Raw genomic sequence first — 19809 nt, 5'->3', positions numbered from 1 at the left:
CACGTGCATGCACGTCCCTATATAAGTGCAATAATCTTGAACCCCATTTCACCTCACCTCACCTCACCATTTATGAAAAATGAGAAAATTATTGAACTTAAAACACATCCTTGGTGTAAGCCTATCGGACAATAAAAAAAGTCACTTTTAGTATCACCATAGCGAACACATGATTTTACATTTGCATACATTGATTTAACAATGACAAGCATTTTGCCTCCTAAACCCTTATTTTTCAAACATTTCCACAATTTAGCTCTATTTACAGAATCAATTGCCTTTTTAAAATCAACAAAGGCAACATATAACTTACGTTTTCTGTATGATAAATATTTCTTAATGACTGCATACAAAGTAAATATGTGGTCAAAAGTCGAATAGTCCTTTCTAAATCCCTCATATGTTTCAGGGATCAAATCTCTCATATTTGACCACAGTGTTAATCTATTATTCATGATAGAGGTAAATGCTTTACCAAGAATACTAGTGAGAGATATACCCCAGTAATTGTCAGGATTGTTTACGTTACCATTCTTGAATAACGGAATAATAATAGATTTTGTCCAGACAGAAGGAAAAACACCTGTATCAAAAAAACGATTGAAACATTTAACCAGAAAAGGCATAATATCAGGTAATGAGTACTTAATAACACAATTAACCCCAGCAGATTTACCAGTTTATCAATAAGGCAACCTGAATCAGTACTCCCATTGTAAAATGTAGAACCTGCTGGAGGGACATATGTACACAACAACATTAAATCAAATTTTAAATTAAACACAGATTTTGGAAATTTTAAACATATGAAGTTTTCTATATCGCAGCTAAGGTGGATGCACTGGTTCACAACATCTTGCCTAACGCAGAGACACACACCACCAGAACATCTACCTGAAAACTATGTTTTAACTAGGTAGCCAGTTTAAGTCTGGGAAATCTGATATAAATGTCTCCAAGAGACACACAATATCAAATGATTGGTGGTAGGCAATAAAGTCACAATGATCAAACATTTTAAGTAGGCCACAAATGTTCCAGGACAACAATGACTAATGTTTATCGTTGCAGGTTATTTCCATTCTGTGTCGAATACTGGCCCTGGCCAGATTGTTATTTCCTATGGTAGCCACCACGCTGTGAGGTACTCCTCAATTGTCGTTTGGAGCTCTCTGATTTGTGTGTCATGATTATGTTCATCATTACGTGGTTTAGTTAACAGCTTACCATTCTTGAAATATCCAATCCTCTATCTTTCACGGCTTTTAGTTGTTCACATTGGCGGATAGTTAAGTCACTTGAGACTCCATAGCTGATATTCTTGAGTGTTGTTCGAGCTTTCAAAGGTTCAATCTTGTCATCAGATAGCCGTATTTTAGCAATGAGCTGTCTTGGTTTAGAGGTATCCTCACGATGATGTCATCACTAACCCATGTCTTGGTCTGAATATGGCTGTTCAAGATATCTAGTACCTTGACCTTGCAATCAGTGTGCGTCTCCCCTGTTTCCTCTGTCATGTTATAGAGGATAAGTTGTCACGCCTGCTAAATGCCTCTAGCTCGTCGATCTCGCCATCGAACCATGCTAGTTTCTCTTCCACTACTTCTATCTTGCCGGAGATCAAACCAACGTCCTTGTACATTATGCTCTGATTGTGTTGTACAGTTTCCATGTCACTCTGGAGTTTGGTCATCTTTGATTCAATGTTATTAAATCTGGTACTCAAAGCTTGAACTTCATTTGAAAGTGTGGTTATCTGTCTTCCGAGGTCACATTTCACGCATTGGATTTCCTTCAAAATGGTATCTTTGACTTCTGCTAACGTCAGTAGTCCGGGATTCATTTCGATGTGGTTTGCACACAGGATTCTATGTGTTACTACCTGAGGGTGACGTGGAAACAAACTAGGGCATATCACTGGACATCAGGACCAGAAGTTGTGCTCCCTCAACTGGTTGCGTATGGTTCTGACACCCATTGGTCTCAACCCAGGAATTGGTTGAGCTGTTAATGTGGCAGTTTGGTATGAATTCTGTAAGATGCACCAACCAAATATGGTTGCCTTGTGGACGACTGGCCAGTGACAAAGCATGAGTGTTGCCCTGCCGTAGATAAAATCTCCAAAGAGATGATATTGTGTCTCTATGAACATTAAAATGATTTTCAGCAAGCCGTGGCATTGCTCAAGCATTATTTACGCTGAAACAAAAGTGTTTTTATGAGCACCTGATAGCTGAACAATCATTGTGTGCTGTTCACATTCAGAAAATGGGTGGGAGTATCATGCTTCCAATGGACACAATTTTTAATTATATGTATTGAAAGATATATGAAACACGGTTACTATTTTCAGGCAGTGCTTAAAGCCTTCATGTTGAGGATCAGAGCATCATACCTTATGGGATCTGGGTGTGGTTTTAAAACACTTAGCTGAAGCATCAATGCAGTTTCTTGCACAGAAAGCTGTATATTTGTCAGATGACTGCTTTGATTGCAGCTGCACGCATCGGTGAAGTGCATGCATTAAACTTTACGCAAGTGCAGCTTCACAGAATACCTAGTTGGACTGTACATCTGGGTCTGATGTGGGACTTTGTTGCTAAGAATCAGCAAGTGCATAAAGAGAACTGCTGGTTCACATTGGCTATGGTCCAGGTATCGGAAGATACAGATGACCTATTGTGCCAGGGTTACATAAGGAGACAATGGAAACATTTGTTTCTTCCTCTTTTTGGTTAAGGCATTCATCTTACAGGCATATAGATCCGCCTCAGGCAAATATCCACTTGAGATTTTACATTTACATTAGACATTATTATTGGCACCTGTTAAAACAAGCGCCCTAATAGTACAAATGATTAATGTGACTCTGCTGTGGAATGCAGACATAGGTTTACTGTGTTGACTGTTGATTGTTAGAATAGAAAGCTCCCCTCAGTCGTATCTGTACTGATACGTATGAGCTTGGCAGCATGTGGTTTGATAAGAAGTGAATTATTTCAAAGTAAAGAAGATAGAAACATGTCACCATTCATACAAACGTCTTCCTAATATGCAAAGGGAGTGTTCTTTTCAGAGCATTAGGTAAATGTTCCACTTGTCTGATGCTATTCATTTGTACCTTCTTAAATGCAGAAAGACATTGCATTCTCTGTAAACTATATATATATACTTAGGGTCATAGCCATGAGTCATTGTTGTGGGTAACATTCACTGGGATTGAGTTGGACTGCTTTGAGACCATGCTATAACGAGATGTCCTATCCGCAGCATATTGTCCAGGAGATGGCACTTGAAGTGGAGGCAGTGTTGGAGGCAGGAAAAATGGATGCAGTGTCCAAGTACCAGGTGAGTGTCATGACTAGGAGGCAGTGTCCAAGTACCAGGTGAGTGGCATGACATTGAGGCGGTGTCCAAGTACCAGGTGAGTGTCATGACTAGGAGGCAGTGTCCAAGTACCAGGTGAGTGGCATGACATGGAGGCAGTGTCCAAGTACCAGGTGAGTGTCATGACTAGGAGGCAGTGTCCAAGTACCAGGTGAGTGGCATGACATGGAGGCAGTGTCCAAGTACCAGGTGAGTGTCATGACTAGGAGGCAGTGTCCAAGTACCAGGTGAGTGTCATGACATGGAGGCAGTGTCCAAGTACCAGGTGAGTGTCATGACACGGAGGCAGTGTCCAAGTACCAGGTGAGTGTCATGACATGGAGGCAGTGTCTAAGTACCAGGTGAGTGTCATGACATGGAGGCAGTGTCCAAGTACCAGGTGAGTGGCATGACATGGAGGCAGTGTCCAAGTACCAGGTGAGTGTCATGACTAGGAGGCAGTGTCCAAGTACCAGGTGAGTGTCATGACTAGGAGGCAGTGTCCAAGTACCAGGTGAGTGGCATGACATGGAGGCAGTGTCCAAGTACCAGGTGAGTGTCATGACATGGAGGCAGTGTCCAAGTACCAGGTGAGTGTCATGACATGGAGGCAGTGTCCAAGTACCAGGTGAGTGTCATGACTAGGAGGCAGTGTCCAAGTACCAGGTGAGTGGCATGACATGGAGGCAGTGTCCTGGTACCTGGTACACGGTACACATTTATGTACGTTCAATGTCACTGCACTGTTTTAGTTCACAAGAGGACACTTAGTCTGTATCTTGATGTTGTGTTATCACCCCCAGGCCATGGTTCCCCCACTGAGTTGAGGGGGCCTGTGTTACATGGATGTCATGGCTGTGTTCATCCTACGTTACACACTGCCATGGAGGTACGCCTATCCTTATGAAGTATCAGAGACACTTATGTCCTTATGTGGTATTGGAGGTACTTCTCTCCTCCTTACTTGACTACAAGAATCACCGGCCAATTCTGGGACACAACAATATAATATCAGCAACTCCAATCACTTAGGTACATGTCAATACCTTACAATACATATAACATAGCGTCAATGCTCTGAGATCACATGTCACTGAGTTTGTACTTTCATATTTTTTGGTAAGCTGCTATTCATTATTACAATATATGCATATGATTACATCTGTCCTCAATATACACAATCCTACACGAAACAAATAAATGCAAAGACTTACGTCAACCAGTGTGAGAGGCTTTCACAATGTCAGTCCATTTCTGGAACCTTGTAGGAGAAAAATACTGATTCTGGCAAATTACTACTCTGCCCCGCTATTTAAACTGACCCCCATTACCCAAGCTACCCCTGACCTCCCTATTATTACACGAATTAATTCCCCAGCCATCCCTAGTTATGCTTCCCTGAATCTGACCTGCTCCCATCGTATTACCTGACAGTATCTAACGACAACCCCCAAGCTTAATATGCTAATTTAACCATACCATAATACCTCTATCTAAAGTACTATCATCCAATTAATATAAATAAACTTATCTGTGATCTTGACAGCAAGGTCCAAGTACCAGGTGAGTCTCAGGGATATCTTTCAGAGATAATCTTTACATAAAACTTTTCTTTGGTTGTACTTTCAGCCCATCAATGGTTTGACAAAAGGAGCAAAGACTATCATGTACCTGGTCACAGAGATGAAGGTATGTGTGTAAGCCTTTTTTTAAAGACTGCCATGTCCAAGCGGGTACAATTTGTCCAATCAAGATGTTTAGTTAAACTGATTGCATGGGAAAAGCCTTCAAATGATTCACAATAGACTGATCCCCGCTTCCTAGCTTCTGTTTTTGTTTTTGACGTTAGAAGGGACAGCCACTGGCTAATCGCTATGGCGTCTCTGCTGCCGGAACTCAATTGTGTGAGTGATGAATTTGGTTTGGGATATTTTGATACCAGTTGTTTGTCAAAAAGATCTAAAGAGGAATGTGATACACATTTTGTTGTGGGTTATTTTTTGGTTGTCAAACTGCATGTGGTGAATGAAAATGTGGTACATGTCCGATGTAATGGTATATCGGTCAACGGATAAGTCACCATTGCTGAGAGTGAGAACGCATTACTTTGATCCACACCTGTCAGACAGGGCATGGATCAGTTAATAATTTATTATACACCCATGGACAGGGAAATTAAATTTGTTTTTTTACTTTCCATCGTAATTCTATGGAAAGTGCAAACACAAGAACATGTGCAAATTGCATTTATCTGGATATCTATATCTGGATCTGGATTGTCAGGGATTAGATGAATCATAACATAAGCTATTATATTGTTCGGGGGGGGGGGGGGGGGGGGGGGGTTAGACCCATATTCAACCCCAGATCTGCAGCAAATGTCTGTTCAATTTCCCATTTTAAAAGTAAGACTGGGTGTGGACAGTGATGTAGGACTGGGTGTGGACAGTGATGTAGGACTGGGTGTAGACAGTGTTGTAGGCCTGAGTGTAGACAGTGCTGTAGGACTGCGTGTGGACAGTGTTGTAGGACTGCGTGTGGACCATGTTGTAGGACTCGGTGTAGACTGTGATGTAGGACTCGGTGTAGACAGTGATGTAGGACTGGGTGTAGACAGTGATGTAGGACTGGGTGTAGACAGTGATGTAGGACTGGGTGTAGACAGTGATGTAGGATTGGGTGTAGACAGTGATGTAGTACTGGGTGTAGACAGTGATGTAGGACTGGGTGTAGACAGTGATGTAGGACTGGGTGTAGACAGTGTTGTAGTACTGGGTGTAGACAGTATATTTGACCGTGGTGTTTGACTGGGTGTAGACAGTACATTTGACTGTGGTGTAGACAGTATATTTGACCGTGTTGTAGGACTGAGTGTAGACAGTATATTTGACCGTGGTGTATGACTGGGTGTAGACAGTGTATTTGACCGTGGTGTATGACTGGGTGTTGACAATATATTTGACCGTGGTGTAGGATTGGGTGTAGACAGTGTATTTGACCGTAGTGTAGGACTGGGTGTAGACAGTATGTTTGACCGTGGTGTAGGACTGGGTGTAGACAGTGTATTTGACCGTGGTTCAGGACTGGGTATAGACAGTATATTTGACCGTGGTGTATGACTGGGTGTTGACAATATATTTGACCGTGGTGTAGGATTGGGTGTAGACAGTGTATTTGACCGTAGTGTAGGACTGGATGTAGACAGTATGTTTGACCGTGGTGTAGGACTGGGTGTAGACAGTGTATTTGACCGTGGTTCAGGACTGGGTATAGACAGTATATTTGACCGTGGTGTAGGACTGAGTGTAGACAGTGTATTTGACCGTGGTGTAGGACTGGGTGTAGACAGTGTATTTGACCGTGGTGTAGGACTGGGTGTAGACAGTGTATTTGACTGTGGTGTTGGACTGGGTGGAGACAGTGTATTTGACCATGTTGTAGGACTGGGTGTAGACAGTATATTTGACCGTGGTGTAGGACTGGGTGTAGACAGTGTATTTGACCGTGGTGTTGGACTGGGTGGAGACAGTGTATTTGACCATGTTGTAGGACTGGGTGTAGACAGTGTATTTGACCATGTTGTAGGACTGGGTGTAGACAGTATATTTGAACGTGGTGTAGGACTGGGTGTAGACAGTGTATTTGACCGTGGTGTTGGACTGGGTGGAGACAGTGTATTTGACCGTGGTGTAGGACTGGGTGTAGACAGTGTATTTGACCGTGGTGTAGGACTGGATGTAGACAGTATATTTGACCGTGGCGTAGGACTGGGTGTAGACAGTATATTTGACTGTGGTGTAGGACTGGGTGGAGACAGTGTATTTGACCGTGGTGTAGGACTGGGTGTAGTCAGTGTATTTGACCGTGGTGTAGGACTGGGTGTAGACAGTGTATTTGACCATGTTGTAGGACTGGGTGTAGACAGTGTATTTGACCGTGGTGTTGGACTGGGTGTAGACAGTGTATTTGACCATGTTGTAGGACTGGGTGTAGACAGTGTATTTGACTGTGGTATAGGACTGGGTGTAGACAGTGTATTTGACCGTGGTGTAGGACTGGGAGTAGAGAGTGTATTTGTCCGTGGTGTAGGACTGGGTGTAGACAGTATATTTGACCGTGGTGTTGGACTGGGTGTAGACAGTATATTTGACCATGTTGTAGGACTGAGTGTAGACAGTGTATTTGACCATGTTGTAGGACTGGGTGTAGACAGTGTATTTGACCATGTTGTAGGACTGAGTGTAGACAGTGTATTTGACCATGTTGTAGGACTGGGTGGAGACAGTGTATTTGACCGTGGTTCAGGACTGAGTGTAGACAGTGTATTTGACCGTGGTTCAGGACTGGGTGTAGACAGTGTATTTGACCGTGGTGTAGGACTGGATGTAGACAGTGTATTTGACCATGTTGTAGGACTGGGTGTAGACAGTGTATTTGACCGTGGTGTAGGACTGGGTGTAGACAGTATATTTGACCGTGGTGTAGGACTGGATGTAGACAGTGTATTTGACCGTGGTGTAGGACTGGGTGTAGACAGTGTATTTGACCGTGGTTCAGGACTGAGTGTAGACAGTGTATTTGACCGTGGTATAGGACTGGGTGGAGACAGTGTATTTGACCGTGGTTCAGGACTGAGTGTAGACAGTGTATTTGACCGTGGTGTAGGACTGGATGTAGACAGTGTATTTGACCATGTTGTAGGACTGGGTGTAGACAGTGTATTTGACCATGTTGTAGGACTGGGTGTAGACAGTGTATTTGACCGTGGTTCAGGACTGGGTGTAGACAGTATATTTGACCGTGGTGTAGGACTGGGTGTAGACAGTGTATTTGACCGTGGTGTAGGACTGGATGTAGACAGTATATTTGACCGTGGCGTAGGACTGGGTGTAGACAGTATATTTGACTTTGGTGTAGGACTGGGTGGAGACAGTGTATTTGACCGTGGTGTAGGACTGGGTGTAGACAGTGTATTTGACCGTGGTGTAGGACTGGGTGTAGACAGTGTATTTGACCGTGGTGTTGGACTGGGTGTAGACAGTGTATTTGACCGTGGTGTTGGACTGGGTGTAGACAGTGTATTTGACCATGTTGTAAGACTGGGTGTAGACAGTGTATTTGACTGTGGTATAGGACTGGGTGTAGACAGTGTATTTGACCGTGGTGTAGGACTGGGAGTAGACAGTGTATTTGTCCGTGGTGTAGGACTGGGTGTAGACAGTGTATTTGACCGTGGTGTTGGACTGGGTGTAGACAGTGTATTTGACCGTGGTGTTGGACTGGGTGTAGACAGTATATTTGACCGTGGTGTTGGACTGGGTGTAGACAGTGTATTTGACCATGGTGTTGGACTGGGTGTAGACAGTGTATTTGACTGTGGTATAGGACTGGGTGTAGACAGTGTATTTGACCGTGGTGTAGGACTGGGAGTAGACAGTGTATTTGTCCGTGGTGTAGGACTGGGTGGAGACAGTATATTTGACCGTGGTGTAGGACTGGGTGTAGACAGTGTATTTGACCTTGGTGTAGGACTGGGTGGAGACAGTGTATTTGACCGTGGTGTAGGACTGGGTGTAGACAGTGTATTTGACCGTGGTGTAGGACTGGGTGTAGACAGTGTATTTGACCGTGGTGTTGGACTGGGTGTAGACAGTGTATTTGACCGTGGTGTTGGACTGGGTGTAGACAGTGTATTTGACCATGTTGTAGGACTGGGTGTAGACAGTGTATTTGACTGTGGTATAGGACTGGGTGTAGACAGTGTATTTGACCGTGGTGTAGGACTGGGTGTAGACAGTGTATTTGACTGTGGTATAGGACTGGGTGTAGACAGTGTATTTGACCGTGGTGTAGGACTGGGAGTAGACAGTGTATTTGTCCGTGGTGTAGGACTGGGTGGAGACAGTATATTTGACCGTGGTGTAGGACTGGGTGTAGACAGTGTATTTGACCTTGGTGTAGGACTGGGTGGAGACAGTGTATTTGACCGTGGTGTAGGACTGGGTGTAGACAGTGTATTTGACCGTGGTGTAGGACTGGGTGTAGACAGTGTATTTGACCGTGGTGTTGGACTGGGTGTAGACAGTGTATTTGACCGTGGTGTTGGACTGGGTGTAGACAGTGTATTTGACCATGTTGTAGGACTGGGTGTAGACAGTGTATTTGACTGTGGTATAGGACTGGGTGTAGACAGTGTATTTGACCGTGGTGTAGGACTGGGTGTAGACAGTGTATTTGACTGTGGTATAGGACTGGGTGTAGACAGTGTATTTGACCGTGGTATAGGACTGGGTGTAGACAGTGTATTTGACCATGGTGTTGGACTGGGTGTAGACAGTGTATTTGACCGTGGTGTTGGACTGGGAGTAGACAGTGTATTTGACCGTGGTGTTGGACTGGGTGGAGACAGTGTATTTGTCCGTGGTGTTGGACTGGGTGTAGACAGTATATTTGACCGTGGTGTAGGACTGGGTGTAGACAGTGTATTTGACCATGGTGTTGGACTGGGTGTAGACAGTATATTTGACCGTGGTGTTGGACTGGGTGTAGACAGTATATTTGACCGTGGTATAGGACTGGGTGTAGACAGTGTATTTGACCGTGGTATAGGACTGGGTGTAGACAGTGTATTTGACCGTGGTGTTAGACTGGGTGGAGACAGTGTATTTGTCCGTGGTGTTGGACTGGGTGTAGACAGTATATTTGACCGTGGTGTAGGACTGGGTGTAGACAGTGTATTTGACCATGGTGTTGGACTGGGTGTAGACAGTATATTTGACCGTGGTATAGGACTGGGTGTAGACAGTGTATTTGACCGTGGTGTTAGACTGGGTGGAGACAGTGTATTTGACCGTGGTGTAGGACTGGATGTAGAGAGTGTTGTAGGACTGGGCCTTCACAGTATCTAGGACTGATTGAAGACAGGTATGTTAAGGTGAGACCAGTTACACTGAAACTGACTTGTAACCCAGAACCTTTACTGTTTGGCTGGAATAACAGGATTGATGGATCCTTGTTGCAAACTGTTGTACTTGACATGTTTGTGATGATGTATGACTACCATGTATGGCCAAGAACCTGACACTTACTGTCAACAAGACCAGGCCTCCCAGTCTGTTACAGTACTACAGTGAATACAGTATGGCTCTATAGAATAACCCTGGAAATAATACAATCAGGAAACAAGTTATAGATACCATTTCATGGTTCTATTTTCATGTGCTATATTGGAGTGCAGAAATACAGTCAGTCAGGATCCATGACTGCATGTTTTATATTTTTCAGAATGTTATTAAACCTTTTTTTCCCGAACTTTTTTATTCACATTTCTATGGACACTTTACATTTTAATGCATTTGGATGATAATGTGTACAATGACACTGTTTGTGTTCATTAATAGCAAAAGATGAAATAGATAACTAAGTCACTGAATAGATAAATACATACCTGAATAAGTACTTAAATGAGTATGTAAATATGTTAATGTACAAACAATATATGTTAAATATACAGATAAGAAAATTGGTAGATAGAGAAAATAACAAAATGTGTATAGATTCACATTATCTGTGTGTGATAACACCTCACTTGTAGACGCACATCTGTGTTCCTACATGACAGAATGAACAATGTCCACAGTGAGTTGCCATTTGTGGTATCCTCATCCACATTTAGTCACCTTCATGGCACACTTGAAATACCAGAGACCCACTGTGTGGATTTTTTCTTTCTTGTATGGCTAATTTTAAAAAAAAAATTTTTAAATATACACTTTTTTATTCTGCCATCTATCCAATTTTTGTAAATGCTGTCCCAGGCCTGAGTTAGAAACAAGCTGATGTAATATACTAATGGGAAAAAGTAACTGTGCTTCATATAGAGTGAATGTTATGTCATTGAAAATACAGTGCTAAAACAACATATTTGGTCATTCATCTAAATTAATGTTTTATCATTACAAATTCATTGACAAAACCCATACCTGGTAACAGGAGACAGAGTGACACGTCCTTAAAAGAGGGGCTGCCTAACAACCCAATTAGCAGTGTCAGGAAGTTTAGCCATTTTGTACGTGCTTCGACACCGAAAGATCACCAGGAACAAAAGAGATACGACGTGGAATATCAATCTAAACATCCCCGCTAGATCGTTGAAGGGTATTTTAATGTTGATCGAGGACCCCTCTGAAGCATTTGCAAGAGATACCGAGAGTTCTTCAATCCCAAGATTACAAAGTAGAATTGACTATCGAGGGCATGCCTAATCAACTATATAGTCAAGGCATGCGAGCATATCAACAGTGGGATGAAATTAAAAAACTGCCCCAGTCCTGTCTTCCAAACCACAGATGCTGTCTAGATCAAGCTAAGTGTGCCTGACTAACGTGGGAGCAAAATAAGACATATTGCTAGACATCGGGGCTGGATGTTGTGCTCCCTATGATGTAGTGTTTAAAGTATCTGGCAACTTTGTTTTTGCCTTTCCTGTTTGCAGCATACCCATGACGTGTAGATAATGATTTTCAGCAAGCTGTGGCAATGCAAGCATTTTTGTAAGCACCTGATAGCTAAACAGTTGGGTGCTGGTCACATTCAGAAGATGCGTGTGAGTATCATGCTCCCAACAAACACGCAAACATCCAAATTGTGCACCATGCATTAACATGCACATGCAAATTGTGAATCACAACCTTGAAGTTGAGATGTCTTCATGAATATGTAAAGAAAGATGCATCTCAGAATATATGTATTTTTGTTTAACTTCAGTTACTTTTTTCTGTTAGTATATATCATCGCCACTTACACTCACTCTCACTCTTGCAACCTGAAGTAAAATACCTACCCCAGGTTCTTATTCCTCCTGGTGGTGTTCTGTGTTGTAGGGCAAACTCAAGTGGATGCGTATGGAGCTGCGAGACAGGATCCTGAGGGAGCAGCGGCTACGGCAGGAGTTCAGACAAGCTCTCACTTCTACTGATATGGACAGGAAGTTCCTGTTGGCAGAGCTGGCCAAACGAGATGAAGAACTGGATGACATAGCAGCTGCCAAACAAGGTACGGCTTATGTAGATACACCATCATTAAGTCAATTTGTGAAAAAGGTTGTGTTCTATGTAAAATCTTCTTCTGTTGGACCAAGGTTCACACATGCTTGAAAAGGTCTTGAATTTCGCAGCCTGGCCATGAAAAAGAACTTGAATTTGTAACAGCCTTAAAATTGATAAAATGCTGTAAATCTTTCAACTATCACTTGATTACATCATGTGCCATAATATTAGTCCTTAACACAATTGTTACATAACATTGAAATGCTGTTGTGCTCAATAGAGTATTGTAAAACTGTATTTTGATGTGCAAACAAATCATTTTACAATGAAATTTAGTGGGATTTGTCACAGTGACCAAGCAAGTTCATGTTATCACAAACCCATATATTCTATAAGACGTATTAGGTATGAACTTCATTGAAACAACTTATTGTGACATTAAGTTCAGTGCACTCATTCCTTGACATTGTACTTATTTGCTAACCCTTGTCTGTATGTGTTGCAGAGCTAGCCTTCAAAGAGGTAGAAAGCAAGAATGCTGTTGAATCCCTGGAGGTGAGTCCTGCTGTCACAAATAGTGTGTATAACTCCTTCCTCCACTTACTTCATACAGATAGTGTGTACAACTCCTTCCTCCACTTACTTCATACAAATAGTGTGTACAACTCCCTCCTCTTCTTACTTCATACAAATAGTGTGTACAACTCCCTCCTCTTCTTACTTCATACAAATAGTGTGTACAACTCCTTCCTCAACTTACTTCATACAAATAGTGTGTACAACTCCTTCCTCAACTTACTTCATACAAATAATTGTACAACTCCCTCTTCTACTTCATACAAATAGTGTGTACAACACCCTCCTCCACTTACTTCATACAAGTTGTTTGTACAACTCCTTCCTCTACTTACTTCATACAAATAGTGTGTACAACTCCCTCTTCTACTTACTTCATACAAATAGTGTGTACAACACCCTCCTCCACTTACTTCATACAAGTTGTGTGTACAACTCCCTCCTCCACTAACTTCATACAAGTTGTGTGTTCAACACCCTCTTCTACTTACTTCATACAAATAGTGTGTACAACACCCTCCTCCACTTACTTCATACAGATAGTGTGTACAACTCCCTCCTCTTCTTACTTCATACAAATAGTGTGTACAACTCCCTCCTCCACTTACTTCATACAAGTTGTGTGTACAACTCCCTCCTCTACTTACTTCATACAAATAGTGTGTACAACTCCCTCCTCCACTTACTTCATACAAATAGTTTGTACAACTCCCTCCTCTACTTACTTCATACAAATAGTGTGTACAACTCCTTCCTCCACTTACTTCATACAAATAGAGTGTACAACTCCCTCCTCCACTTACTTCATACAAATAGTGTGTACAACTCCTTCCTCTTCTTACTTCATACAAATAGTGAGTACAACTCCTTCCTCTTCTTACTTCATACAAATAGTGTGTACAACTCCTTCCTCAACTTACTTCATACAGATAGTGTGTACAACTCCCTCCTCCACTTAATTCATACAAATAGTGTGTACAACTCCTTCCTCTTCTTACTTCATACAAATAGTGTGTACAACTCCTTCCTCTTCTTACTTCATACAAATAGTGTGTACAACTCCTTCCTCAACTTACTTCATACAGATAGTGTGTACAACTCCCTCCTCCACTTACTTCAAACAAGTTGTGTGTGCAACTCCCTCCTCCACTAACTTCATACAAATAGAGTGTACAACTCCTTCCTCTACTTACTTCATACAAATAGTGTGTACAACTCCCTCTTCTACTTACTTCATACAAATAGTGTGTACAACTCCCTCCTCCACCTACTTCATACAAGTTTTGTGTACAACTCCCTCCTCTCACTTACATCATACAAATAGTGTGTACAACTCCCTCCTCTTCTTACTTCATACAAATAGTGTGTACAACTCCTTCCTCCGCTTACTTCATACAAATAGTGTGTACAACTCCCTCCTCCTCTTACTTTATACAAATAGTGTGTACAACTCCCTCCTCCACTTACTTCATACAAGTTGTGTGTACAACTCCCTCCTCTACTTACTTCATACAAATAGTGTGTACAACTCCCTCCTCCACTTACTTCATACAAGTTGTGTGTACAACTCCCTCTCCTACTTACTTCATACAAATAGTGTGTACAACTCCCTCCTCCACTTACTTCATACAAGTTGTGTGTACAACTCCCTCTTCTACTTACTTCATACAAATAGTGTGTACAACTCCCTCCTCCACTTACTTCATACAAATAGTGTGTACAACTCCTTCCTCCACTTACTTCATACAAATAGAGTGTGCAACTCCCTCCTCTACTTACTTCATACAAATAGTGTGTACAACTCCTTCCTCTTCTTACTTCATACAAATAGTGTGTACAACTCCCTCCTCTACTTACTTCATACAAATAGTGTGTACAACTCCCTCCTCTACTTACTTCATACAAATAGTGTGTACAACTTCCTCTTCTACTTACTTCATACAAATAGTGTGTACAACTCCTTCCTCTTCTTTCTTCATACAAATAGTGAGTACAACTCCTTCCTCTTCTTTCTTCATACAAATAGTGTGTACAACTCCTTCTTCTCACTTCATACAAATAGTGTGTACAACACCCTCCTCTACTTACTTCATACAAATAGTGTGTACAACTCCTTCCTCTTCTTTCTTCATACAAATAGTGTGTACAACTCCTTCCTCTTCTTACTTCATACAAATAGAGTGTGCTACTCCATCCTCCTCTTACTTCATACAAATAGTGTGTACAATCTTTGTCTACATTAAAGTAGAATGTCAGTGTGATTTTAGTCCTGTAAGAAACATGTTGCTTGTTACTCTTGACTGCTGATGTAGGTGAGGTCAACAATCTTGTACCAGGTGAGCTACATCTGAAAGTGTAACTGCACTAAAGCTGTGTGGCCTTGAGTTTAATGCACACCCACATGTCATGATTGAATATGTATCGGATATGTTAACATAAATTAATTACAGGATAAAACTCTGGTCATTTGTAAATGACTGTATTTGTATGTTTGTTAATGAAACAGCCCAAAAAGACACATTGTGTATGGGTACCAACACAAAAAAAGTAACTTTGCTTCATATAAAATTCAACAAAAATGCAATTATTCTTTGATAAAATAATGCATGTTTCAATGCAAATTCATGAAGACATATCCTCGACTTCAAAGTCGTGATTCACAATTTGCACGTGCATGTTAATGCACAGCGCACAATTTGGATGTTTACGTGTTTGTTGGGAACATGAAACTCATACACATGTTTTTCTAATGTGAACAGCACACAATGATTGTAAAGCTGTTAGGTGCTCATCAAAACAGTTTTGTTTGATAGTAAATAACACTTATGCAATGTAATTGCTTGATGAAAATCAGTGTCTCCTTGTCATAAGTTTGCGACAGACAGGAATGGCACAAAACAAAGATTCTGTACATTTTTATGTTCATCGAAACACAATATTGTCTCTTTGGAGATGTTATCTAAGGTGACAATACACCGATACATTGATCACATTCACATACCAAGTAATCCTTTGCCTTAAATGTTTGCTTTTATGACTGGTACACCAAAAACTGATTTTAGTAGGGAAAATAAGTGATGAAAATGTAAATATTGTCATCCCTTGTGCCATATTTGACACTGCCAACTGTAAATCATCGGTGTGCCAGGTATTTGGCTATCTTGTCTTTGAAAAAGATGGCTTACGCACCAGAGAATAGAGCACATGCAAGTATTGTGATACATATCGGATCATGAGTGAGGTATCGCACAGTTGGTGTAGCGTCCAAGCCCTATTTTCTACAGCATGGAAACACTCATGACTTGCCATGAGCCAGACGTCCACATGTGGGGTCACATCAACAAGACAACCACTTTTGGTTGGTGCATCTATGGAATCAATACCAAACTGCCACATTAACAGCTCGGACAATTCCTGGGTATAGTGGCAGCACTGTACACAACCTGGTGTTGTCCAGTGATATGCCCAAGTTTGCATCAACATCACCGCCATGGTCGCCTAGATTGCATGGTGTAGACAGCAACGTTTTAGCGATGCTTGCATTACTCAATGTCGTCAGAGTGGGAGTGAAAGTGTAATGGTATGGGGTTGCATCACCATTCATAGGAGAACACAACTCATCATTGTTAATGGCAACTTGAATGGCGCATGCTACAGGAACTACATTGTCAGAAATCATGTTCTATCCTTTGTTCAAATGCAGAAACGTTGTAGCAGGATACTGCACGTGTTGTAACAGACTAATATAATAGTTCTGTACTGCCATGGCCAACTGTATTTCCAGACCTCAACCCCATAGAAAATGTCTGGGATGAGATAGAATGATGCTTAGGATAGGTCCAGAACCAGCTGGTAACGCTAGCTCAGTTGGTCCAATCTTTGGTCAACATTTGGAACATCACTCAGACTATTTTCAATCATCTGATGTCTTCAATGCGCATACGCTTTCTCACCTGTATCAATCCAAGTGATGGTCACACCCGATATTGACATTGTTAAATGAGTTGTTATGTAGCAGTGCGTGGAGTCGTCCCACAGATAGTAGGCTTACCTTGTCAGCTTGCTGACGGGGTTAACGTCTTTGGTCATGTGGACAAGGCATCTGGCCACAACAGTTACACCAACCCTTTTTAGGGCATGTCACTCAGTCTCCTGTTACCAGGTATGGGTTTTGTCAATGAATTTGTTATGATAACGCATTAATCAGATGAATGACCAAATATTATGTTGTTACTTTCAATAACATATAACATTTACACCACTTTAAGCACAGTTACTTTTTACTGCTGGAGGGTTATGGTGAAAAATCATTAGCATCACTATCCAACACAGTTTGTTTTAGTACAGGTTAATATTTCTATCTTGAGTATGAGACCAGCAGTAGAAATTAAATCACTCAATTGTGTTTTTAATCATGATTATAATAAAAGTAGGTAAAATACCAATATTTGATATTTTCTATCAGTTCCCAATATCTTAACTATTGAGTATTTTGGTTGACACACTACACGGGACTTGTGCCCACTTCTGAGCTGAAGTGAGATGATGCCGCTTCACTGTGATCCACACTGGGATTATGACAGTTGTCAGGTCAGCATGGGGTGAAGCTAGCTCCAAACAGGGTCACACTGTCAGGTGAGAACGAGGTGTAACTAGCTCCACACAGGGTCCCAGTCACATCTGATTACAAGCTCCTCACAACGATAGCACATTCGGAGAGCTCTCTATACTACCGTTGCCACCAGTCAAAACTCACCACTGTCATAGGTGACCACAACCATGCTTGGAGTTGAACTCACAACCGACTGACCGTTATGTTTACCAACAAGTGATGACTTCCGTGACACTGAATACTCTCTTCCCTGCTGAATTATGATCATTGTTTGTCAATTTGAATGTCTGTTTCATTAATACTATCATGTAATTGGTATAGTAAGAATGTAAGGGAGAAGTTGGTTGATTTTCCGTTCTTCTGCAATCTTGAACCAATCAGATCAAACAAACAAAAAGGTAAATTCATCTGGGAAACATGGTCAGTCATAAACCTTTTCAAAATTCACTATGATGGCATTCCAAAAGACATTAACAAAAGTAACATTACGACATATGGGGTTAGAGGGCACTGTGTACTGTCAGCATGAGGTGTAGCTAGCTCAACACAGGGTCACACTGACAGGTCAGCATGTGGTGTAGCTAGCTCGACACAGGGTCACACTGACAGGTCAGCATGAGGTGTAGCTAGCTCGACACAGGGTCACACTGACAGGTCAGCATGAGGTGTAGCTAGCTTGACACAGGGTCACACTGACAGGTCAGCATGAGGTGTAGCTAGCTCAACACAGGGTCACACTGGACAGGTCAGCATGAGGTATAGCTAGCTCAACACAGGGTCACACTGGGCAGGTCAGCATGAGGTGTAGCTAGCTCGACACAGGGTCACACTGACAGGTCAGCATGAGGTGTAGCTAGCTTGACACAGGGTCACACTGGACAGCATGAGGTGTAGCTAGCTTGACACGAGTCACACTGACAGGTCAGCATGAGGTGTAGCTAGCTTGACACAGGGTCATATCAAGACATCACTGTTGGATGTTCATGTGATCTGTTTTGAATGTAAATGTGTAAAGATATCAGTGTATATATGTATTTTATAGAAACTTCTAATCTCCTTGCTATAAATATTCCAGAGAAATTTAGGTGAGCTAAGGAGTTTACAAGATCATTTTATGTTTGCAAAACAGGATTGTCTTTGTAATTATGAATGTTTGATATTCTGATACAGGTGGTATGGCCAAACGGTTGCCAGGTCCAGGTAGACCTCTATGATATTGCTGGAATGTCCTCCTTTCCTTCTAATTATAAGACACTCCTATATACTCCTCTAAAAGGTGACCCGTTAGGGGTGTAGAGCAGAAAGGTCACGAGTACTAGTTGTTTGGTTTGTATTATTATATGACCTGACAGATTGTATGTCACCATTTGCACGCTTTCAACCACTGATGTGTCTACATATCACTGAACAGTGTGCGAAATTGTCTCTACCAGAGGTGCATCCGAAATATCCTATATCATCAACAGTGTCTTTGTTTCAGGAGCACATTCTGGACCTGGCAGATGAACTTCATCTTCAGAAGGTGAAGCAGGTGGAACAAGAGCTGACGTTTGAGCGGGAGAAGCAGTACATCATAGAAGACATGGAGGAGATCATGGTACAACACCAACTTTTTCTACAAATAGTAACATTAACAATGGTTGAAACACTATTTTGGAAGGGAAGAAAAATGATGCAAGTTCATTGACAATTCATGTTTCAAACTTTAGTTTTGAAAGATCGAAGCTTGAAATCTCAACACCGCTTCCAGTGAGTGACTGAAATTTAACATCACATTGGCAATATTTCAGCCATATCGTGACGAAACACCGCTTCCAATTTCTTACTTCTGCACACTATTTTAGAGAGAAAGCTCTACATCGCGTCACACTACCAACTTCCTACTTCTGTAAACATGTTTTAAGAGATAGAAACCTTAAAAGCTTGAATGTTCTGTCAATTTTCAACTTCATATTTGATAGTTTGGAAATCTAAGATTACGGAGGCGTTTGTTTCAAATGTTTGCTCTTGTCTTTTTAAAATGTGAAAGACGAGGGTATACGACATACATTCTTGTTTACGACAGGAAAATTGCGCTTAACTGGCGCACATATCACACAGACAGACACATGCAGAGACAGATGCTCACACAGACACACACACACACACACAAACAGACAGAGCGATGGACACACAAGACATGTACAGACACACAAAGACATACACAGA

At 41.7% G+C, this 19809-nt stretch overlaps 2 protein-coding genes across 7 annotated transcripts in view; one reads left to right on the top strand and one right to left on the bottom strand.

Moving 5' to 3' along the window:
* Positions 1-19809, top strand: part of LOC139442690 (centrosomal protein of 128 kDa-like) — an 84135-nt gene that overhangs the window by 48149 nt on the left and 16177 nt on the right. For all 6 annotated transcript variants that reach the window (XM_071223565.1, XM_071223569.1, XM_071223566.1 and 3 more), the window contains 5 exons: positions 3271-3348; positions 4996-5055; positions 12249-12420; positions 12919-12968; positions 19082-19198. In XM_071223565.1, the coding sequence (XP_071079666.1) occupies positions 3271-3348; positions 4996-5055; positions 12249-12420; positions 12919-12968; positions 19082-19198 (477 nt within the window). The remainder of the gene's footprint in view (positions 1-3270; positions 3349-4995; positions 5056-12248; positions 12421-12918; positions 12969-19081; positions 19199-19809) is intronic.
* On the bottom strand, positions 8136-11914 carry LOC139442167 (mucin-2-like). Its single transcript, XM_071222959.1, has 4 exons — positions 11866-11914; positions 9547-10276; positions 8899-9473; positions 8136-8740 (listed from the first exon to the last, which is right to left on the bottom strand). The coding sequence occupies exons 1-4, from the start codon at positions 11912-11914 to the stop codon at positions 8136-8138; spliced, it is 1959 nt and encodes a 652-aa protein (XP_071079060.1).

The sequence above is a fragment of the Haliotis cracherodii genome, unplaced genomic scaffold, assembly GCF_022045235.1.
Source record: "Haliotis cracherodii isolate W230 unplaced genomic scaffold, xgHalCrac1.p SCAF_5, whole genome shotgun sequence".
NCBI lineage: Eukaryota > Metazoa > Mollusca > Gastropoda > Lepetellida > Haliotidae > Haliotis > Haliotis cracherodii.
The sequence above is the reverse complement of the archived record's forward strand: the minus strand, read 5'-3'. Positions and strand labels throughout refer to the sequence as shown.

Coding starts and splice junctions, on each gene's coding strand:
- LOC139442167 (XM_071222959.1), bottom strand. CDS start 11,914: ATGCTTGCATTGCCACAGCTTGCTGAAAATCATTATCTACACGTCATG. Junction 10,277..11,865: donor TCATTATCTACACGTCATGG/GTATGCTGCAAA, acceptor GTCTTCAATCAG/TCCTAGATACTGTGAAGGCC. Junction 9,474..9,546: donor AAATACACTGTCTACACCCA/GTCCTATACCAC, acceptor GTCTACACCCAG/TCCAACACCACGGTCAAATA.